The sequence below is a fragment of the Bidens hawaiensis genome, unplaced genomic scaffold (assembly GCF_021521415.1).
Source record: "Bidens hawaiensis isolate Kalapana, Puna unplaced genomic scaffold, B.hawaiensis_p1.1 tig00039497_1, whole genome shotgun sequence".
In the NCBI taxonomy this organism is placed as follows: domain Eukaryota; kingdom Viridiplantae; phylum Streptophyta; class Magnoliopsida; order Asterales; family Asteraceae; genus Bidens; species Bidens hawaiensis.
The window spans coordinates 44,035-67,836 of NW_027496944.1; the positions used below are offsets into that span (position 1 = coordinate 44,035).

At 41.3% G+C, this 23,802-nt stretch overlaps 2 protein-coding genes and 1 pseudogene across 3 annotated transcripts; 1 reads left to right on the plus strand and 2 right to left on the minus strand.

The window, feature by feature from the left end:
* Nucleotides 1-10,399: 10,399 nt before the first annotated feature.
* Nucleotides 10,400-12,630, minus strand: LOC143591256 (protein DEHYDRATION-INDUCED 19 homolog 5-like). The gene is made up of 5 exons (XM_077071516.1): nt 12,362-12,630; nt 11,775-11,908; nt 11,598-11,675; nt 10,686-10,858; nt 10,400-10,591 (listed from the first exon to the last, which is right to left on the minus strand). Exons 1-5 carry the CDS (start codon nt 12,444-12,446, stop codon nt 10,501-10,503), a joined length of 561 nt encoding a protein of 186 aa, XP_076927631.1. The 5' UTR covers nt 12,447-12,630; the 3' UTR covers nt 10,400-10,500.
* Nucleotides 12,631-15,672: 3,042 nt separating this feature from the next.
* LOC143591258 (pentatricopeptide repeat-containing protein At5g66520 pseudogene) lies at nt 15,673-17,777 on the plus strand (annotated as a pseudogene).
* A 283-nt stretch (nt 17,778-18,060) lies between these two features.
* On the minus strand, nt 18,061-21,539 carry LOC143591249 (protein JOKA2-like). Of its 2 annotated transcripts, none has more exons than XM_077071509.1 (7): nt 21,432-21,539; nt 19,601-20,781; nt 19,416-19,524; nt 19,087-19,347; nt 18,858-19,007; nt 18,258-18,779; nt 18,061-18,179 (listed from the first exon to the last, which is right to left on the minus strand). In XM_077071509.1, exons 1-7 carry the CDS (start codon nt 21,450-21,452, stop codon nt 18,081-18,083), a joined length of 2,343 nt encoding a protein of 780 aa, XP_076927624.1. In that variant the 5' UTR covers nt 21,453-21,539; the 3' UTR covers nt 18,061-18,080. The 2 variants fall into 2 exon arrangements, with proteins under 2 accessions (XP_076927624.1, XP_076927625.1); XM_077071510.1 differs by having other exon boundaries at nt 18,067-18,169.
* Nucleotides 21,540-23,802: the final 2,263 nt, after the last annotated feature.

Genomic DNA, 23,802 nt, shown 5'->3' on the forward strand with positions numbered 1-23,802 from the left:
GGATACAAGCTTGAAGAGGTAGGTCCCAGCAGAGCCCAGTTGGACCCGCAAGACTCACCTTAAACAGGGACGTCTGCGCAGAGACCAACTGGATCCGCAGCACCAACCATGCTCAGAGAAGTGACGTCCTTACGCGCAGTATGCAAGCTGGTCCCGCAAGAAATGCCTCCCATGGTGAAGGACTCCGCCTGTTCCCGCAGCCTCGGATACAAGCCATGAGGGAAGGCCACCCGCGCAGCATGGCTACACGCACAAGGCACTTAGCTCTCAATCGTTCAGTGTCACCTGAAGGAATGAGCCAAGCCGGGAGCAATCCCGCACAGAGGCGGGAGGGGGAATACTCCCGCCCAAATAAGCCAGTCCGTATACTGAAGGATCTTTTACTGTACCTGACGAGGTGTGGGCAAAAGATCTGATCAGAGATGCGACAGCTCACTGACAGCAGCATGGCAGACAGCACGCCACAGCACTGTGACCAATAGCCGCCGCCTACCCACCAACTCCTGCCATACCACGTGCCTAGCCTGTAGTTGGCAGAAGAGGAAGAGTACACGACACGCCTGCTCTGTGTCAGCCGCTACCTATCCACCACTCACAGGCAGGGCACGTGCATAGGTTACAGTTGGTAGCGTGTTGGGCCGGCTAAACCCCTTGGAAACCTACCTTCGGCTATAAATACCACAAATGGTATGACCATCTCATCTTATCATATTATCATCATATATACCTGATATCTGCTCTAGCAATCTCTTAATATACTTTTATATTTAAAGAGCAATCTAGTCTGATTCTCACGCCGGAGGGTGGTCACAAGGAGGAACCCCCCCCTTCTCAGTGACGAGCTCACGGTGTCTGTTTTGCAGGGTATCAGAAGAACCATCTTCCAAGGGTCTAACCCCTCGTGGGAAACATCTCTCCAACCCCCAGGTTACCAGTAATCTGCCCGGGGTCCGGTTAGTGTTTCTTCATTGGCGCCATCCGTGCATAAAGCTAGAACTACAATTTTCTCCAGTTTTTTCAAAACTTTATACAAAAGATGGTTAGAGAAATTCCGGTAACCACAACCCCAGCTATTGGGGGGAATACCGGCAACACAGTTTTTACAAACACTACTCCGGCTACCGAAGCCGGAGCAAGTGAAGTAAATTTTACGAACACTACCCCACTTACTAAAGCAGGGGCAAGTGCAGTAAATGACCGCCTACTGGGATCCACCGATACCCAGTTTGAAAAACGAAGACTCCCTCGCCAGACTCTCGACGAAGTCAAGGCATGGGCGGAGGCACGACAAAAGGAATTCCAGGCTGAGTTGAACGAACGCTTGCGTTCCGTGCAACAGGCCGACGAATTCGAATACTGGGAGGATGACTCGGAGGAATCCGACTCCGACGCGAACCCTCGTCATAAGGCAAAAGGGAAGCGTAAAGAAACGGAAACCCAACCGAAAAGGCATTTTGGACAAGCCTTCAAACCAAAAAGCATAGATGGAAGTCCACGAGACTTCTCTAAAACGTTCAGACCAAACGTTACAAATGCAGGAACGTCCAAATTTGCAAGGGACATTGCTGAAGCAATTGCCCCGAAAAGTGCTAAACAAATGCCTAACATAGGCACATATGACGGCCTATCTGATCCAGACGATCATTTGAACAGGTTCATAGCGGGGGCAACCGTTAGCAATTGGACGGAACCCACGTGGTGTTACATGTTCCAAATGACGCTGGTGGGGGCTGCTAGGGCTTGGTTTGATCGTTTACCGGTTAACCACATTTACGACTGGGCAGACTTCCAGCAGAAGTTTAGCCAACACTTCAGCCAGCAGCGAAAGTATACCGAGGAGCAATGGACAATCCTCAAATGCACACGGGAAGAAGATGAATCTCTGCCAAACTTCATCACTCGCTTCAACTCAAAGAAGTTAAGTTTGGGCAATATCAGCGAGGATCTTGTTCGCGCAGCCTTCATCCAGGGCGCGCAAGACCCAGAGCTTATCCGCACCCTAACGGGTAAAGATGGAATGCCATCCACATGGGATGGCATCATGACAGCAGCCAAACGCTATGCGGAAACGGAGAAGCAACTGGGTAGAGACCTTCCGCAGAACACAAACCTTTACACCCAGAGGACGAGAGAGGACAACGTCCTCACCGCCCGGTTGAACAAAAAACGGAAGCAAGGCATTTGGCAGTCAAGGGTAAACTTTGACACCTCATCCGGCTTACAACACCGATTGGGTGAAAGGGATAATGTAAAGCCGCACCGGAACCCCAGATGGACGCCACTTACCAAAAGCGTCACTGACATATTTGCTACTGAAGAGCTCCCATGGCCAAAACCACCAGAAATCAGACATCGTCACGATGCTGATCGGAGCAAGTACTGTGATTATCACAGAACAAAAGGCCACAACACTGAAGAATGCATAGACGTAAAAGACATGGTCGAAACATTCGTCAGAGATGGGACGCTCGCGCACCTCGTGGCGAAATAAAAGCTAAGCAGGCAGGCAGGTGCGTGTGGAACCACGGCTGGGGTAAACACGAATAAAAAATCAGCTTCAATAGAGACTACATGCTGCGTAAAGAACGAGATCCCGAAACAGGTGCGTGTCGGCTCGATGGCGCTCCCATCCCAACATGGAAGGGAGCTCATTTACACAGTTTGCATGTAAATCAATTCCAATTTGTAAAGAAAAGGCCAAGAGCCACTTCTAATGGAAATGATTCTCTCTAGAACATCGAAGCTGATGATTTTACATTTATACTTTTCTGGACACTAATATGCCGGTTTTCACCGCATAATTACGTGAAGTCATTGCATGGGAAGGCGGTCCTACCCGCACGAACCCAATAACGTAACAAACCTTCACGCAGGTCAGTTGAAGGGGAAAAAATTCAGCACCCAAAAATGAAAGTGCCGGTCTATCCGCATGAATCATTAAGGAAACTGGATAATAACCTGTCAACAACCGCGCGTCGAACGGTTAAAACTATCCAACACTGGACGACATTCATATTACGTGAAGTCGTTGCGTGGGAAGGCGGTCTTACCCGCACGAACCCAATAACGTGGCAAACCTTCACGCAGGTCAGTTGGAGTTCATCCCATTAAATGAAAGTGCCGGTCTATCCCGCATGAATCATTCGAAGGAACTGCACCAACAACCGCGCGTCGAACGGTTCAAAACAAAATTCTTAAAAAGATGAGAAAAACCTACACGCATGTCAGATAAGGGTAAAATTCTGCCATCCTACTAAGTGCAAGTGACGGTTCTACCCGCACAATCACGAAAGAGGAAGCAAAACTTCACACCTATTATCAACCACGTTCAAAGGTTAACTTATCCTCAAAAGATGAGAAACCTACACGCAGGTCAGATAAGGGTAAAGTTCTGCCATCCTACTAAGTGCAAGTGACGGTTCTACCTGCACAATCACGAAAGAGGAAGCAAAACTTCACACCTATTATCAACCACGTTCAAAGGTTAACTTATCCTAAAAAAAAAAAAAATAAGAAAAACCAGCACGCAGGTTAGATAAAAATTAAAGTTTAGCCATCCTACCAAGTGCAAGTGACGGTTCTACCCGCACAATCACGAAGGAGGAAGCGAAACTTTAACCCACTATCAACCACGTTCAAAGGTTCTCACTCTGAACACTTGGAAAATTGCTAATTTAAACATGCAAGTAATAAGCTTATAAAGCAAGGAACCCAAAGAAGGAAATAACAGTCTTATACGCAAAAAGATTAATATTTCAATGATGTATTACAACAGTGGCCGGGTAACTACCCGCCTAAAAGAAATCTATACAAAGCTAAGTCTATCCTAGCGGTGGGAAGAGATCTTCAGGATCAGGCTTCAGGGCCACCTCCGCTTGGACCAGCACCGTCTGAGCGTGGCTGCCCAAGGAAAGCCTTAAGGATGTTTAGCCCATCATCAGCAGCAGCAGCCTCATTCACCTTCTCCACCACTGGATGCGGGAAGGCAGCGTACTGGTTCACAGCTTGGTCATAAGCAGCTTCAGTATTAACATTGAATAAAGGGAAGTTGGAGGGCGGAAAGCCTCTCTCAGCAAACCCTAGACCAAGCAGGAAGCCAGTCTTCTCCCCATCCTCATGAGAAGCGTTGAGGGCTGCGCTCATCGCATCGTCATAAGAGGTCTCTGAAAGGACCCGACGCGCAACCTACAAAAGAATACAAGTTAGAACATTTTCTAATTACAAGTAGAAAAGAGGGAAAAAAAAGAGGATACCTGAGGCAACGCTTCTCGAAGTAGCCATTGGAGGGTAGCTTGCACTTCGTCACGGGCGCGTTCGGCTTCGCTTTGGTTCAGATTGGCAAGTAATACTTCCTTTGCGGCAGCCTCTTCGACGCCCTTAAGCTTCCGCTCGGTTTGGTCAAGCACCCCCCTCTGGTCAAGAATCTCTTGCAGCTTCTTGGCGTCTTCCATTGCCAAGGCGTCATGAGCATGCTGAAGAGCCTTTAATTTGCATTTAAGCTGCTCATTCTCTTCGCGAAGTGGCTCAGCAACAGCTTCAGCCTTGGCAGCCCTCTCAGTTGAGTTTCGCGCAGTCTCCTTGGCCAGCCGAAGCTGTTCATTCACAGCTTGGGCAGCCTTGGAGCGGGCCTCGAGTCGCGCCTGGACTTCAACCTCGAGGGCCTTGAATGCCTTCTCCTTCTCGGCTGCGGCAGCGACCAACTGCCGGTTCTCCTCCCGAAGAGCCCGCGCTTCAGATGCATCTTTGGCGCGAGCTGCTTTTAACTTGTCGTTTTCACGACAAAGCAGCTCGACGCGGGGCTGCGTCCGGGCCTGGAGAACCCGAAGCTCATTGGTTAGCCTACCCTCTTGGTAGCTAGCCATGGCTTCCCCCAACGCACCATAAGGAGCAGCGTGGCGAGCCCAGTCCACGCACTCCACAGGGGTACGAAGGGTTGTTCCTCGGCGTATGTTCCATCTTGGAACGTACACTTCACTGGAATCCGACACTGCAAAAGAAACAAAGGCAGTTAGGAAAAGATGATAAAAATATATAAGGGAAAAAAGAACCCTACGTACCTGTAGGGTCAATAACAGGCCGATAGCCGCCAAACCCATCACCTGAACCTAAAGGAAATCCATCCAACAGGTCAGGCAGACGGGAAGGTGGCATAGATCGGCGGGAAGCCTGGCGCATACCTGATGGTCCGGCCGTCGGTGCCGGTGGCGCAGGTATAGTGGCAGCCGCTGTGGTAGCCATGTTTGGCGCCACCTCCTCAGCAACAGTAACCGCCGGCTCCGTGAAAGATGCTGTAAAAATTGCACTCACGGCCGGCGGAGACACCTTCTCAGCTGGAACAGCCTCAGGAAGGCTGGAACCAGCGGAAGCAGGCGTAGACGCCTGGGTCGACGCCTCGGGAAGGCTGACCGAGCCTACCGTCATTGGCGGGGGAACACTTGCTCCAACTCCACCCTGGAATGCGTCAACATCCACACCTGCACAAGCAAAAGTGTTAGAAAAATTTATTTGAAACAACAAATTTAGACAAGAATTATGGGGGTACTCACGGGGTTTCTTGAGCTTGAACGCACGGACGAGCGGGGGCGAACCCGATGGAGCCGGCCTCTTGACACCGGTAACCGTCGTCGTCGCTGCCTCCCCGGAGGTAACACCTGCAGCCTCCGGAGCGGTGGTCTCCTCACCACCGGGCTTCCCCGCAACCTCTGCATTATCTGACTCCGAGTCAGATAGGACTACCGGGTCGGTCGTAGAGGCCACCTTCTCCTTGCCCTTCCCGACGGCAGCCTTTTTCTTCCGCACCAGTGGAGGACCTTCTGCGGATTCCTCAGAAGAAGAAATGTCATGAACTCCAGCAGCAGGCACAGCATTGAGAGGTTCAGGGTAGAAGATAGGCTTACCTGGCCGTCGGTGGCTCAGGATCTCTTGGCCTGGCGGGTAAACCTCCACGAACCGACCCGCGGTCTGCTCTAAGATGGGCAACTCGTTCTCATCCAGAGCACGAGTACCCATCCGCGCGGGACCATCTTCCTCCCGCGGGTTCAGGAGCGACTGAAGATCGTTCCCCTCTGAAATCAACAAGAAAGTTAGTAAAAATCGAAGTCAGCAAAATGAAACAAGACGTACCATAAGGGACAGAGTTCGAACCATATTCAAGGACGATCGGAACCTTATCCGCATTCGCCGCCTTCCACACCCGGCTCATCCCCAACATCACCGTCGCCGACTCCGGAAAACGGAAAACCGGGGACTGGACCCGGGAAATCTTCGAGAACCATTCCGCCTCCTCGTAGTTGAGGGCGGGAAGGTTCGGAAGCGCCTGGCCATTCTTGAACTTCATGGCGATGGGGATGGCGCGAGCGGATATGAAGAAGAACTCTCTTCTCCATGAGCGAAGACTCCGCTCGGTGGTACAAATCTTCAAACCCTTGATACGGGTTGTAAGAGTGTACCACCCTTGGATGCACCTCCATGTATAGAAGGTCATCAGGCGATCAACGAGGGGCTCAAGGCCCAGTATCCGGCACACCCACTCAAAGTGCCGGACCTTGGCAATGGCCATGGGGTGCACCTCTGTCAGGTGCACACCGTGCCTCTCTAGGACACGGTACACAAACTTTGTCAACGGAAACCTAAGGTTCCCGTAGACAAAGAATGCAGCATAAACCCCGATCTTGCCACTAGGGGCATCGTACACAGTATGGTGGGGTTCAGGAAACTCAGGCTCGAGAGACTCGAGCATGAACTTCCTGATGATATACTGGTACAGATCGACAGGAAGAGAGCACTGGCATTCGCCAGCAGTCTTCTGGTCATCAGCATCATGAGAAGACATGGTGGAAGAAAGGCGAAAAGAGATTTCAGGGTAAAGCTTTACTGAACAGAAAAATTCGCCGGAAATTACTTGAGAAGAAGAGATGAAAGTGGAAAGTGTGAATTGCAAATAACCCTCTCCCCCTTTATATAGTAATCGCAATTAATGCGGTGAATTTAATGCGGAGGAGAGAGAAATCAAATGTGCAATGAAACTATGACACGTGGCAAAAAGCAAGCTGGCAACAGCTGTTGAAAGGACGTGTGCCAGTAATTTCGCGGCCACGCGCCCGAAAAATCGCTCCCACGCGCCTGAAAAAGCGACTGGAATGACCATGTTCTGTCACGTCACCATAACTTCCTGCACGTCCTGACACAGTCAGAAGAAACCGTCGCACGACGTTTCAAAGGTTTGGACTTATCTTTTCACCAACCTTTCGAATTCCAAAATTCAAAATTTAAAAAGAAGCGGGAAAATACCCCCTTACCTTGGCAAACAAGTAACCATAAGACGGATGCGGGTACAGTGTTAAGGCAAAACCCTTCACATACCTAGCACCCGCAGGGAATTGAAGCCAAGAAAACCTTGGCGAACAACCATAAGACGGATGCGGGTACAGTGTAAAGGCAAAACCCTTCACATACCTAGCACCCGCAGGGAATTGAAGCCAAGAAAACCTTGGCGAACAAGTAACCATAAGACGGATGCGGGTACAGTGTTAACGCAAAACCCTTCACATACCTAGCACCCGCAGGGAATTGAAGCCAAGTACCTCGGCAACCAAGTAACTATAAGACAGGTGCGGGTACAGTGTAAAGGCAAAACCCTTCACATACCTAGCACCCGCAGGGAATTGACGCCAGGAATACCTTGAGAGTAAAGTAACCGTAAGACGAGCGCAGGTACAGTGTTAAGGCAAAACCCTTCACATACCTAGCGCTCCGCTGGGAATTGAAACCAAGAAGGATCTTCTGGGCAATGCTTGCGGAAACGGAAATAGCATCCCCGCATAGCGGGAACATCGAGAACTACGTTGTTTGAAGCTCCAGGATGGAATTGGTGGTCTTAACATAATTGATCACTATGTTCAAAACTACCAAAACCTCATGGAAAATACATACAACTGGGACTCAATGCTCCTGACTTGCGAGGAGGTTACAGACCTACTCGCATCATACCCAAAGACCAAGCAGGAAACTCGGGCATTTCTGCAAGTGACAAGGACTTCCGCGGAAAGAATCCCCATGGAAAACCTTACAAAACCCTTTTCAAAACCCTTTGCTCAAGTCCAAAAGTTCACCTCACTTCATTAAACACTCATGAGAAGAACATTGGACTGGGGGGACTTGAAGAGGTAGGTCCCAGCAGAGCCCAGTTGGACCCGCAAGACTCACCTTAAACAGGGACGTCTGCGCAGAGACCAACTGGATCCGCAGCACCAACCATGCTCAGAGAAGTGACGTCCTTACGCGCAGTATGCAAGCTGGTCCCGCAAGAAATGCCTCCCATGGTGAAGGACTCCGCCTGTTCCCGCAGCCTCGGATACAAGCCATGAGGGAAGGCCACCCGCGCAGCATGGCTACACGCACAAGGCACTTAGCTCTCAATCGTTCAGTGTCACCTGAAGGAATGAGCCAAGCCGGGAGCAATCCCGCACAGAGGCGGGAGGGGGAATACTCCCGCCCAAATAAGCCAGTCCGTATACTGAAGGATCTTTTACTGTACCTGACGAGGTGTGGGCAAAAGATCTGATCAGAGATGCGACAGCTCACTGACAGCAGCATGGCAGACAGCACGCCACAGCACTGTGACCAATAGCCGCCGCCTACCCACCAACTCCTGCCATACCACGTGCCTAGCCTGTAGTTGGCAGAAGAGGAAGAGTACACGACACGCCTGCTCTGTGTCAGCCGCTACCTATCCACCACTCACAGGCAGGGCACGTGCATAGGTTACAGTTGGTAGCGTGTTGGGCCGGCTAAACCCCTTGGAAACCTACCTTCGGCTATAAATACCACAAATGGTATGACCATCTCATCTTATCATATTATCATCATATATACCTGATATCTGCTCTAGCAATCTCTTAATATACTTTTATATTTAAAGAGCAATCTAGTCTGATTCTCACGCCGGAGGGTGGTCACAAGGAGGAACCCCCCCCTTCTCAGTGACGAGCTCACGGTGTCTGTTTTGCAGGGTATCAGAAGAACCATCTTCCAAGGGTCTAACCCCTCGTGGGAAACATCTCTCCAACCCCCAGGTTACCAGTAATCTGCCCGGGGTCCGGTTAGTGTTTCTTCAAAGCTGTATCTCGATTTGACATTCGCAACGAAAACACGACCGAAACTGCCTTTATCGATCATTGTAGTGTTGGTGCAGGATTATAATTTATGGCCTCCGCTCGTTTGAAAATTACTCAAAAAATGCTCGTTCGATTTCGGCTCGGTTTGGTTTGAAAGCAAGCCAAGCACGAGCAAATCCTCACTCGGTTCGTGTTGCACGAATTGTTTGTTATTTATTAATTTTGTATATTTTTTTATGTATATGTATAAAAATATACTATTTTTCAAAGATTTTAAATTTAAAGTTCAAATTTAAGCCCTAGCCGCTCATTTATATATGTTTTCTTGTCAACTTTGAGTTTTAGACAATTTTAGAGTTGGAAGTTTAGACATTATAGAGTTGAAAGTCTTGAATTAATGATATTTTTGGAGTATTAGTAATTTAAAATTGAAAACTTTGTACGAAATCAAGCGAAACCAAGCCACTCGGTTTCAAACCAAACCAACTTCAAGCTTAAAAATATCGCTCGTTTCTTTAAATTCAATCCACTCAGTTCGGCTCGCTTTCAAACCAAACCAAGTAGGAGCAAGGCTGCATTCGGTTCGGCTCGGTTCGTGAAAAGCCCTATGATATAATTACACTAAGATTAGTGTTTCAAAGTTAAAAGAAAGTCTGTGTGGCAAATATATGATGATAATATTTTAATTTTGGTAAGGGTGTTCCGGGCCGTTGGTCGGGTTGGGTCGGTTTGATTCGGGTAGCTCGGTTACACCACCACCAACACTTCAGGTAGAGATTTCGGGTTGGTTAAGCCGATAAGAGGAGATAGAACAAGAGAAAAAAGATTTTTGGGTTATTTAAATCGTTTGGTTTTAGTTTTTTCGGTTTTCACAATGGTTCGGTTCATCCTTTATTTTTATTTATCTATTTTTTTTGTGTGTGTGCTGAAAAAATGTCAAATAATTTTGAGCTTGGCTTACAACATTAGGTTTAAATTTTATTTCAGTTAATGATTAATTGATTATTACATGTTTTGGATTAAAATTTTTAGAATACATAATTTGTTAGTATTTACAATTCACTTAGACATTCAAAAATAAAAATCATAAAAATTCAATAGTAAAAGCCAACTTTGCAGGTTCTGTTCAGTTTTCTCCATCTCGGTACATGTAAAACCGAAACCGAATCAGAAATTTAGTTTTTGAGAAAACATGAAACCGCTCCGTTGTTTTGGGTTGGGTTCAGTTATTTTGGTTTGTTTATTTAGTTATGTATTGGCTTTTCATAACTGCAGTTGAAACTTGAAAACATTAAGAAAGATAATATAAGAGTAGCAAAAGCTTAAACTGATACAATGTTTACTTCCTCTACTGATATGGTACAAGGTTTTTGATTTATTTACTTCAGAAAATGGTTGACAGGACCAGTTGCTGAACAAATGCTGCTTGATGCTGTTTCTCTTCATCATCCTTCACTTTTTCTACTTCATTTCTGCTGCACATATAGTATACACAAAACTCATATTGGTCTGGTTTTGTTATCATAACTCAAGTATTGTAATTAAAATAACCACAAGAAAACTATATACCTCTTGATATCAGAAGTGATCACACTTGATACTTGTTCTTCTTGAAGCTTTGAAAATGAAACATTGCGCAGGAATGCAGATAGTGGATCGGGTGTGGTTTCATGTGTGTTTCCCCTGTCCGTCATTTCTCGTGTGTGGCTCCATAACCCTGATTTCGGGGACTTTCTCCTCCTCTGCAATCGACGAGTGTTAGAATGGGCTGTAACCGATTCAATGTGCTTCTTGAAAGTGATAAAGTAAAACTTACGGGTGTAGAAATAGTAAATAGATTTGTTTGAAGTGGTAATAACAAGATAATCAAATGTTTGAAAGTAAGCGGTTTGTGTACTAGGGAGTGTACATGTCAGTCACTTTAAATCATACGACATGTATGATTTGGCTCTCATACATATGACCTTTTTCGCCCTATCATGCAAGCCCATGTGACCATCAAAACGACCTATTTGACCACCTTTCACCATACCATATGGCTCGAATGGGCATACGAACTGTATGACATATTACTAGTGTCTGGATAGCATATCAATGGTGTTTGTATAGCTGGGCCCTTGGCTTATCCTTATACCATTTACTTCTTAGGTTCATTTATATTTACAGGTGTATCTTTATACTGTCACATCATTCTATAAGTTTTTAGATAATTTTTTCTTAAGGACAAGTCATAGTGATGCATTCGTCCTTACAATCATCCTTGTATTTTTTACTAGGTCTCTCTTTTTAAGATAATATGTTATATATTTTGCCACCTGATAAAATAATCATGGTTCACATATTATATTGTTTGAAATTTAATTTATTCATATTTCAAAAAAAAAAATACACAAACTAATTTAATTTTTTTTCTATTAATTAAGAGCCTATTGTTATTATTTACCAGTGAAATATGTTGTTTCTAAAACATGTATCAAGTACCTTTATCATTTGGACATGGTGGGATGTGAAATGAGCAATTGCATCTTTCCCCAAATTTGCTGCACATATTGGACAAACCTAAACAAAAACTATCATCTTAGATAAACAACCGAGTATAACCATAAATCCACAATTCACAATTCATCTACATCTATCATAAAGCGATTAATAACGAACCGCGCTTTTGAGGTCGAAACAGTGTTCTTCTTGCAGATGACAACAAAGCACGGGAATTTCGATTTCCACATAACAAAAAGGACAGGGAAACCAAGCTCTAACATCATCATCTCCATCCATTGTCAGATGATTATCTGCATCAAACAAGAAGCAATCCAAGATTTAATTTTGAGAGTTAATAAACAAAACACTGATGGAAACAGAGTGAACCAAACAATAATTGCAGATTGACTGAGGGTCAAACAAAACATGTGGCCTAACTTTGAAGGTCAAACAAATGGATAATATTAAAAGTTTAAAACACACCCAATTCCAATATTCCATCCTCTATCAAGATTCAAGAACCAGTGAAGTAACATGGATTATTCAGATCTTATTGTGCCACACAGAATCAAGAAAATCTAGAATATTCCCAAAAGAGAGTATATTTCCAAAAAGATTGGATTTTTCACCAGTAAACATCATAATTACAAAGACCCAGTTGGATATTATCTTAAAAAGTAAGTAAACTTATAACCCATCAAGCAAGATTTACAAAAAAAAAAAATAATAATAAATAAATAAATAAATGAGAGTTTGAGAGTCACCAGAGTTGTTAAGGCGGTCAGATTGGAGAGTGTGGAAGTGGTGGTGGTGTCTTGATGAGTGAGCCCTTGAACCCCAGAAATCCATTTCCAAATAATCCGGGAAAAGCTTCTACTTTGTTTACTGGAAACTCAAGAAACAGTAAAACCCAGGACCAGAAGAGGGTGAAGGTTGAGATTTATGAAGAAAGTGTGAAACTTTTTGGTTCAAGATGTTGTAAAGATTGAATCTTTGAGGTGGAGGACGGTTGTTTGACGACTATTTAGTATTTTGTGTGATGAGTGAATGAAGCTGGGGGAGAAGATAGTAGTGGCCAGAGGGTGGTTTTAATGTTCCTAATTGGAGATTATAAACTTAGTAATTAATTTATTTTTATTTTTGAAACTACTGTTTTTTTAATGTGTTAGGCAGTGCATTTCTTAAATTTGGACTCTGGTTACATTATATTGTCTTCATAGATTTATGCTGACTTCAGAGTTTGACTTTAGCGTTCCATCGAAAAACCATACCGTCCGCTGCCATTTTAACAATTTTAATAAACGAAAAAATTGGATTTTAATAACTTATTATCTATTAATAACATTAATAACAATTCCTATCGACATGGTTCAGTCTCTAAGAAACGTTACAAAATTTTGGGCTAGGGTTGAAAATTTTAAGAGTAAAAAGGTTTTCTTTATTGAGTTTAAATAATTAAATTTTATATGAGTTTATTTATAGTTTGGGCTGTACGAAACTTTTGTATATAAAAATGGCCTTAATTTTGGGCTGGGACGGTTGTCCTCCCTGCTCCTCCGCCGAGGGGTCGTCCTGCATACTGATGGTTAAACTAATGGCGTTTTTAATTTTCACTTTTTTTATCAGTACCAATTTTACTTAGAAGAGAATAGTAGCTATTATGTGTCATTAACTCTTGTTTCAAAAGCAATTTATAAAATTCTTCTGAGTGTGATAAAAATAAGACCATTTTGCTTTAGAAGCAGATGGAATTTGAAAGAAGATATTGGTGATAACTACAAAGGCTAGTGACAATAGAAGATAAACATCTATCTTATAAACATTATGTTATAACACTTATCTTCATCGGATTAAAAAGACAACTTTTGTGATGATAAAGTTTTGACATAAGACAATTGAGTACGTGTAGTATGATTTAATCAGCAGACATACGAACCACGATAAATTGTTTTATTTATGTGATAGTATTATTTTTTATACTCACCTTTTACCTGATGTTTTACCAAGCTACAAATTCCTCATGATAACTATTTTCTTAAGGAATAAAGAATTCTTTTTCTCTTACAACAATATTTAACAGGTGATTAAGAAATTAATAAGAAGTCATTTTTGCTCGGTGGTGTACCGTGTAAGGCAGACTGGTAAATTGGGGAGGCGGTTCGTAAACAAACTAAAAGGAAAAGGAAAACAAGGTTGTGTTTTTATTATTTACTAGCTTTTTCCTCTGTATTACGGAGTTGCTTTACATTATTCGTTTATAATATATATATATATATTTTTGGATTCTAATTTTATTTATTGTAAAGAAGTTAATAATATACTTCGGGATTGATGATGAAAAGATTTCACAAATAAATAAAATGTTATAACCCGATTTAAAAGCTATTTGGGTTTGATGAGACTCATGACCCGTTTATTTTTATTTTTTACTATAAAATTGTTTCTTAATTATAAATTATATCTTTAAATAAAAAGCGAATATTAGTTTCTATTATATCCCTATTTTATAGGATTTTTATATCAAATATTTGATAATTAATTTTTAATTTAATGAGATGTTATAACCTGTTCAAGGGGTTATGGGTTTGGTAAGACCCATACCCGTGAATTCGTATCAAATACATGAGAATGCCCAATTTACAAATAAAATAATCTGGTGGCTTGAGAGAATATAGGAAACAATTAGAGAGTTTCTAAAGGTTTCGTTTATGTATATTTTTAAGATTAAGATTTAGTTTTAGCTTTTTAATTAAAAAATAAAGCGATTATTTAAATGAAATTAAGAATATTATATATTCGTCCACTACAATGAACTAATGAAGTCGACGTACCTAACACAAAGGTGTGAATTTCCTTTCTTGTAGAATATTAAGGTCAATGACTTCAAAATTAAAAGTCTAAAAGACTTCCTTTATATTTAGACTACTTCAATGTTAAATTATTAATATATGACTTTTTTGGTTATATATTATTTACACAGATCAAAAACATATAGTTACGTTTTTTTCAAATGCAAACACTACAACATAAATCTAACCTCCTCATCTTTTATTAGATTTTAAAGACATGTTAAAAACTATTTTCGATCAAGGTTAAATAATTATTCTTCGACAGATGAAAGAGAATACATTAAACTTGCTCCCCATTCTGCTTCTTGTGGTATATCTCACTTAACATCTTAACCACACATACCCGAACATAAGTGCTATGCCGAAAGACGACATCGCCATATAGTCGAAACTGGTCTATCTTACTCTCTCATGCCAAAATTCAATTAAAATTTTAGCCCTTTGTTTTCCCTATTGCTACATATCTAATAAGTCGTCTCCCCACCACTGCACTAAAAATAATTCATCATATTCTTGTCTCTTAAAAAAAAACTCCTTATTACGATAAACTAAGAAAATTTGGTTGCATAGCCTATCCATGACTACGTCCATACTCACCACACAAACTTCACACAAGATCTACTCCTTGTATCTTTATGGAAGCGCTTGTCATCTTCTTGACCCTCTAACAAACAAAATCTACACTTCCCAACACGTACATTTCGTTGAAACCGAATTCCCTCACACCACATTAACCCAAAGCGACACACACCCATCTCCAACATCCGATTCTTTGCTTCATATACAACTTATTCCCACACTTCAATCATTTGCCCCAAACTCCTCAATCAACCACTAATACAATATTGTAACTCTTGTTTGTATTTGGATCGCCTTCACTAGGTTTGATTGTAGCTTATTTATTGGGATTTATTTAGCAGTTTTGATTTCTATATATTGATCACCCAGTCAATGAAAATAATCAAATTGATTTCCATTTTCTAATATTTGTTCATTCTCTTTGTTTATCTTTGTTTTGTTTTGTTCGTTTATGCTTGTTTAAGCCCGTGAACTGTAGATTTTACACAAACAAACATAAACAAACACACTCATATTTATTTTTTGAAACGATCGAACATGAACATAATTATTTGTTTGATTAAGAGTTCGAATTTAGCTCGGCTCGTTTTTAATGTTACTTTAAAAGCTTTCCGATTTCGAACACCTAACAAGATCGAACCAAGAACGGATAATGGCGGTAGCCGTTCCCATCACACCCGCCAAAACCACCACCACAAAACCCATAATAATCACTCAATTCCCACACAACCCAAAGCCTCTAATTCTTCAAAAATGCAAAACCCTAAGAGACCTCAATCAAATTCACGCTCATCTCATCAAAACCCGCTTCCTCACCGACCCATCAGTCGCCGAAAACTTCCTCGAATCCGCCGCCGTCATCTTACGTCAGCAACCAATTGATTACGCCATATCAGTTTTCGATAACTTAAACCAACCCAATTCGTCTGCTTACAATGTAATGATAAGAGGGCTCACTTTAAAGAATTGCCCACATGAAGCTATTGTTATGTTCAAGAAAATGATGGAATGTGATGTGCAGGCTGATGAGTTTAGTTTTTCTTGTGTGTTGAAAGCTTGTTCGAGATTACGGGGTTTGGAAGAAGGGAAACAGATTCATGGTCTGGTGATGAAGATGGGTTTTGGGTGTTTTGGGTTTGTTGAGAATAGTTTGATTAAGATGTATGCAAGTTGCGGCGTAATCGGGGTTGCACGCAAGGTGTTCGATGAAATGTCTGAACGAGATGTGTTTACGTGGAACGCGCTGTTTTCGGGGTATACGAAGAGTGGGAGGTGGAAAGAGGCTGTTGGGTTGTTTTATTACATGTTGGAAGTGAAAGCTGAGTTTGATGAGGTTACTTTAGTTAGTGTTTCGACGGCGTGTGGGAGAGTTGGGGATTTTGAGTTAGGGGATTGGATCAATGAGTATATAGAAGCGAACGGGTTAAAAAGGAATTTGACTTTGGTCACTGCTGTTGTTGATATGTATGCAAAATGTGGCTATGTGGATACTGCTCGGCGGTTGTTTGATCGAATGCCTAGAAAGGATGTGGTTGCTTGGAGTGCGATGATATCTGGTTACAACCAAGCGAGTAGATGCAAAGAATCGCTTACACTGTTTCATGATATGCAAAAAGCTAACGTTGAACCGAATGAGGTGACAATGGTTAGTGTGCTGTCTTCATGCGCTGAACTTGGAGCATTAGCAACGGGTAAATGGGTCCATTTCTACATAAAGAAGAAAAAGCTACCACTTACGGTAACATTAGGAACCGCTTTACTAGTCTTCTATGCGAAATGTGGGTCAACCGAGAATCTTATCGAAGTCTTTGAAAACATGCCTAGGAAAAACATGTTATCATGGACCGTGCTCATTCAAGGTCTTGCAAGCAACGGGCAAGGAAACAAAGCTCTCAAATATTTCGATCTAATGCTTGAAAACGGTATAAAACCAAATGATATCACTTTCATCGGTGTCCTTTGTGCTTGCAGTCATGCGGGTCTGGTTGAAAAGGGTCGTGCTTTGTTTGAAACCATGATTAAAGATTATAACATTGAACCGAGAATCGAGCATTATGGCTGCATGGTTGACATACTTGGTCGAGCTGGATTGTTGGAGGACGCATATGAGTTTATAAAAAACATGCCTATACAACCGAATGTGGTTATTTGGAGGACATTATTGGCATCATGTAAAGTTCATAAAAATGTCGAAACTGGTGAATGGTCGTTAAATCAGATAACAAAATTGGAACCTCTTCTAGTGGGGACTATTTACTTTTAGCTGGTTTATATGCGTCGGTTGGCAGGTTAGAGGACGCAATTAGGGTTAGAACCGAGACGAAACAAAGGGGGATTAAAAAGACTCCCGGTTGTAGCTTGATTGAGGTGAACGGGGTCGTCGACGAGTTTTTTTCAGAAGATAATGCAAATCCTGAATGTGAGAATATATGCAGAAACTGGAAAAATTATGAAGGAAATCAAGTTGGCGGGTTACATACCAAATGTATCGGACGCAAGATTTGAAGCAGAAGAATGCGATAAAGAAACCTCTGTGTTTCATCATAGCGAAAAACTTGCTATTGCTTTCGGGCTTATAAAGACCACTGCTGGTACCCCTATAAGGATATCAAAGAATTTAAGGGTGTGTACTGATTGCCATAATGCAACAAAAGTGATTTCAAAGGTTTATAATAGAGAGATTATTGTTAGGGATCGTGTTAGATTTCATCATTTTAAAGATGGTTTGTGTTCCTGCAATGATTATTGGTGAGCTTGTGATTTTCTCTTTCATATTTAGTGTATGTACTCCAAGAATTTGTTTGTTTTAAATTGAGTAGCTTACACTAATATTTGTTGTGGTAAAGGCAAAAACCCAGATAATAAAGCCATCATAAAAAATGCCTACAGCATCAAATTTGCATAAAGCAAGTACCAGGATTGCACAGTCACAGTAAAACCATAGTCCATCAACCAACTAAAAAGAGTTAAGACCCAACTGAAAAGAGTTAAAAGACCCACACAAGTTCAAACTGCAACACTATATATATAGAGTTTGCTTATATCAGTTCTTGAATTAATCTTTCTCTTCACTGATGAGATCCATGACCAAACCCTTAATGCTTCCATTGTTCTTCTTCAACAACCTCATGTTCGCTTCAACGTCTGCAAACCCCTAACATGCCCACCACATCAAAATCAACACACAAACTGACAACATTTAAACACCAAAAAAAACACGATACAAACTTACCATTTCACGCAACTCATCAAGCATCGGATCCCACTCCAAAACACCACAAAGATCATCAATTGACTTATCCAAATCATTATTATTCATCCTCAAGATCTCCTTGTTCAAATCCAACTGCTTGAACCCCATCGCCTCCAGAACCTTCACAGGATCCCGCTCCTGATCATCACTAATCGATGCTGGCTGAACCACCACTGATGCTGCATCGCCACTCACAGATGGCATTACAGAAAAGCCCACTTCAGGATAACTAATTGGGTCAATAACTGTAGGTCCCGCTGGAAGCGCACCCAAAGCGGTCCCAACTGCTGTTGAATTATAAACTGAAGAGCAAACAGTCTCTAATGGACCAGAAATGGTAGCCATAGTGCTTGACACACTGTCCTTATCATCATCATTATCAATAATCAATGAGTCATTCACAGGAAATTTCAGTTCATGATAAACTTTTTTCGGCTTAGTAACAGGTGGCAAATTTAAATTGGTCGAGGTTTCACCACCATTTTTCATAGACACGTCGACCTTCATGGACAATAAACGAATTCATTAACACTGATACCTAAGCATTATTACAATTTATAACTCATTAAACTTAATTACCTCGATTATGACCCAAATCCGCTGGCCAAAGTCACATCCAGATGGCGACACCATCTGCCAGTAAGATGCATATCGACCGGGAAGCTCAGGAGCAGTAAAGTCAACTGAAATGTCAACTTCCTTTCCCACAGACAGCCCATTTACCGGGATCTAACAAAAGATAAACGCCATAAAGACCATATTTAATATTTCACATATATTACAAGATATGGTTACAAAAGGCACAAACCTGAACATCAACAGAAACTGAACTGCTCAAACAAGCTCCCTCGATCCACTGAAGCCGTGAGCCGTATGGCCAGTTCTCGGAACCGTTGTTTTTCATCCTCCATGTTTTAGTAAATGCAGTAAGTGGAGCCATGATGGTTCCATCAAGAACACTGACATCAAGTATGAACAGGCTATCGAGCTTCTTTAACTGTGATGGATTCAACCCAAAACCCTGCATGGTATTATGTAGAGGTATATGTGGCTGTGGACTACAAAGCGGCTGTAAAACATAGAATATGTAATAAGTAAATATTATTACTAAATTAGCTTAGTTTAAAAATAGCTTACAGGCAGATGATGATCCCCAAAAGCCATCGTTGGGTAATCCATTCTGATGTAGTCAGTAGCATTTCCCATTCCCAAAAAGCAAAAATGACAAAGATCATAATCATTTTTCCTGCAAATTTACTACAAGTTCAGTATAAAAACATGCTTAAAAAATATTAACAAAACTAACATCTAAAATTTCTTACACTTTTGATTTAAACCGAGGGCCGGTTATGGGGTGAACTCCACAACCATCACAAATAACACCTCTGTGGAAGACATTGTTCACACCATTATTATCACAAATAACATCTCTCTTCAAATGAGGATCGTGAGAGTAACGAGAATGCCCCTGTGAATCAGATCTGCTCGTTAATGGCACTCCAGAAAATGGGAATTGATTAAATGCATTCACCAATCCCGAAGTGAAGCCTAAAAAGCTGCTAGAATTATTGGTATTTTTGTTAATACCAGCAGCTAACTGACTAGGAAAAAACGTCGGAGCAGCCGTTTGATGCGGTACTTGTTGACTCATTTGCTTTGCTAGAAATTGTTGACCTTGAGTCACTTGATCAGGACCCAGGGGTCTAACAAAACTGTCATGCTTTGAATGTTCAGCCAAAGATCCACCGCTGATGTCATCCTTTTTATCAGAGTTTGAACTGATTGGAGCGTTTATAAATCCATACCCAGAATGAGGAATTTTAAAATCCACGCGTCTAAGAGACTGGCCATCTTTGAACTTCACAACTCCAGTAGCCTTTTGAACCTTCTTTTCCTTATTCTTTGACTTTGAACCCTCAGCTTCAGATTTCAACTCAACCTTACTCTTTTTAACAGTAGATGATTCAGAGTTCACATTTGAGGGACCACCAGTAGTAGTGGGGCCCCCCGAGCTAGCCACAGAGGATAAAACCGGATCAAGGTACACAGCCTTCATCTTTTGCACAAGGTCAGCAACCCCAGGTGCAGAGGATGAGGTTTTAGATGCCAAATCAAGAGACAGCTTTCCAACAGCCTCAAGCAGTGGCTCAGGAACAGATTTCAAAACTTCAGAAACAGCAGAGTTCAAGATTTGATTTGATTGCTCGTTTTGCGGTGACTTCAAGGCAATCGAATTCCCACTTGGTCCACTAAAGTTGCTACCTTTTAAGTTCACAGTAATCCTCAATGGATTCAGAGATTGTGTCACAACATCACGAAGATCATCATCATCAGCAAGAGTAACAGCATCACCATCTTCATCGATATAAGTCATGGTGAACTCAACATCAGATCCAAAACTAAAGAAGCTCCGGATCTTTTCCTTCAGCAAAACCATGTCGAGCTCAAGTTTCCCGGCATTGATTGAAACATTAAGACGCCGAAGTGTTTCCCCAAACCTAACCTGCAAAATCACCACACATATGTATCAAAATTTTATCAACAGGCAGCTAAAATAAACAAAATACACTCCAAATACACTGATAAAACCTATAATTCAATCATAACAAGATAGCCACTCATCTAACACCCGTACAAATAATTTCCTACAAAATTTCACTCAATGAGTTTCAACACTAAGAATTTACAAAAAAAAAATATATATATCAATCCTTAAATACACGATACACCTAAAAACTCTTCAATTCATAAAATGCAATTCAACTGTTTTTATAAATAAAATTTATAAAGCCAAACATCAAACAACTCAAAACCATAAGCAAATTAAAAAAAAAAACTAAATTAGGTTTTCGCACGAAAATACTAAATCCTGTAAAAACAGTACTGATCATGATCAAAATAAAAAATATACATTACAAAAAAAATTGGAAAAAAAATTATATACAAACTCAAGCCCTAACCCTAGCTTCAAGCAGCATCAAATATCATTACCTTCTATCCTCATGATTATTCACTGCGATCATCTAAAAACATATAATAATAATAATAATCAACCAATTACACCACAAAACAGAACACAACACTAAAAACCTAGCGCATAATATCACGATCAAATCGAATTGGAAACATGCATATGCAAAATTGAAAACGAACCTTGATCACTATCGAAGCCATGCCGAGATAGTGAAGCTACCGCCAAAAGCCCTAAAAAAACACAAAAAGAAAACCTGCGAAACCTAATGAAAATTAGTACGGACGATTGTTGAATATATGAAGGAAAAGGCGATCGGAGTGGATTGTGTGATGTGATGAATTGAATCGGTGTGAGGCTACGGGAGTTGTAGCCGGTGACGTTGAGGGTTCGTTGTTATATTATTATTATTATAGAGAACAAGGCACATATTATAGAGTGTGGTACGTACCCGTGTATACAAAACTTGGAAAGCAAGTACATTAAGGTAACTCAAAAGGTCTTTTTTTAAGATTATTATAAAAAACTAGTATTGTACCCGTCGGTAAAACCTCAATGTTGAAACCGGGTGTTGATAAAACCCGAGCGTTGGTAAAGCCCGAGCATTACGTCGGTGAGTCGATGGGAAGTAAGTCGGTATACGTTCGACACCATTGGTAAAACCTTAGTGTTATACCCAAATAATATATTCGTCAAATTAACATATAAAAAAGAAATTATTTAAAACGATGTTTGTTTGGTCGGTAAACCCGGGTGGTGGTAAAACCTAAGCGTTGTCAGTCGCATGCATTGAAACGGTAACTGGACACGAATTCGGCCGATTTTGGCTATGTTCGTTATGGTACCGAAGTTACAAAAGAGAGAATATAAAAATCGACTGGACCAAAGGGTGGTGTCAGTCGGTAAACCCGGGTGTTGGCAAAACCCGAGTGATGTCGGTCCCGGACGATGAGGCAGCAAGTCTATGCGAATTCGGTCGGTTTCCGTCATTTCTGTTACTTTATTGGAAATAAAACAAACAAAAAAAAAGCCGTTCAGTCAGTACCGAAACAAAAAAGAAAAAAACAAATTGCTATGGACAAGTAAGGTGCCGTCGTTCGGTCGGCTTCCGTTAAAAACAAATTACTATGGACAACTAGGGTGTCGCCAAGTGGCCTAATGACAATTTAGCGGCACCAAAGTTTACATTTATATATATTTGATAATTGATAATATCTTTTTAATTTTTTAAATTTGAAAGACTAGATGACGTTATTTTACACCCAAAAGTTTCATTTTTGTGAAAAAAATATATAAATATATATGAAAGTCGTTGAAATTTGTATTGAAACTAGTATTAACATCCTCACGTTACGCGGGGTGTAAACACGTTTCTTTGATTAAGTTATTCTCTGTATTTAAGTTACTTTAATTGAAAATGATAATACCGGTAATGAACCGATACCGAACCGAATTTTTCGGTATCGGTGCCATTCCGACCTCTTCCTATGCAAAACCTTGAATAATCTGAGTTTTTATTTATTTTATTTTTTTAGATAAACAAAGAAAACAATGGATTCGGGTCCACTACACATGTTCATTTTTTTGTCAACGCTTATTCTTCTGGATCACAATGTTTCTCATTTGTTTCTGCTGGGCCAAGAAATAATAATGGGCTTACGTTTATTGAACTACAACAATAGCACCAAATATTTGGGTCTTGAAATTATTTTCTACTTGGACATGTTCACTACACGTCTATACCCCTAAATGCAGGTTTTGGACGTATTTGGGCCCATGAGAACCGTAGCCCATATGTTTTCATACATTTCGTCTATACCCCTAAATGTATGGTCTTAAGTCCGGTCTTTCCAGAAATAACACCGATTGGAGACTAAATGGATTCTCGATCCGTAAAGGTACTCCGTTGGGCGTTGGCATCTTCGAGTCTCCATACCCGACTCATATCAACCGTAGGCCTCTTCGCTGACTCGATGATGATATATACAATTTATTTGCTACAAAGACAACATCAAAATGCAATAGATTTCACAACTCAGTTTAAATCCAAGTGTTGAATACAAGTATACAACTATCAATCAAAGTCAAAGATGATATATACAATTAATTAGTCCAATCATTTATCTTGATATTTTCTTTTTAAACGATATTAAATCATATATATTGCCTGTTTGTGGTGACGATTACCGGCTAAACCTTATCAAATCATCTCTCATAGCGACAAGTCAATAAGTTATCACTACTTGCATAATCTAATTCAACTCGAAGTACCATGATCTAGTGGTCTAGTCAGGGCCGGCTCAACGAATGTGGATGCCTAAATCAAAATAAGATATTGAGGCCTTTTTATGACAATTGTTAACCTATAATATATTTATATATAATAATGTTTTTTTTTTAAAAAAAACTTGGAGGCCTTATTAAGTGTGCGTCTAAAGCCTTTACTTGTTTTTACTGACTCACGGGCCGGCCCTGAGTCTAGCTAGTATAATGTTTACCCATCTAAAATGAAGGTGTTGTGTTCAAATCAATCCTTGACGGTGTTTGCCATGT

Coding starts and splice junctions, on each gene's coding strand:
- LOC143591256 (XM_077071516.1), bottom strand. CDS start 12,446: ATGGATTTCTGGGGTTCAAGGGCTCACTCATCAAGACACCACCACCAC. Junction 11,676..11,774: donor GTTTCGACCTCAAAAGCGCG/GTTCGTTATTAA, acceptor GTTTTTGTTTAG/GTTTGTCCAATATGTGCAGC. Junction 10,592..10,685: donor ATCACTTCTGATATCAAGAG/GTATATAGTTTT, acceptor CTATATGTGCAG/CAGAAATGAAGTAGAAAAAG.
- LOC143591249 (XM_077071509.1), bottom strand. CDS start 21,452: ATGGCTTCGATAGTGATCAAG. Junction 20,782..21,431: donor TGGCTTCGATAGTGATCAAG/GTTCGTTTTCAA, acceptor GTGATTTTGCAG/GTTAGGTTTGGGGAAACACT. Junction 19,525..19,600: donor CCTCGGTTTAAATCAAAAGT/GTAAGAAATTTT, acceptor GTAAATTTGCAG/GAAAAATGATTATGATCTTT.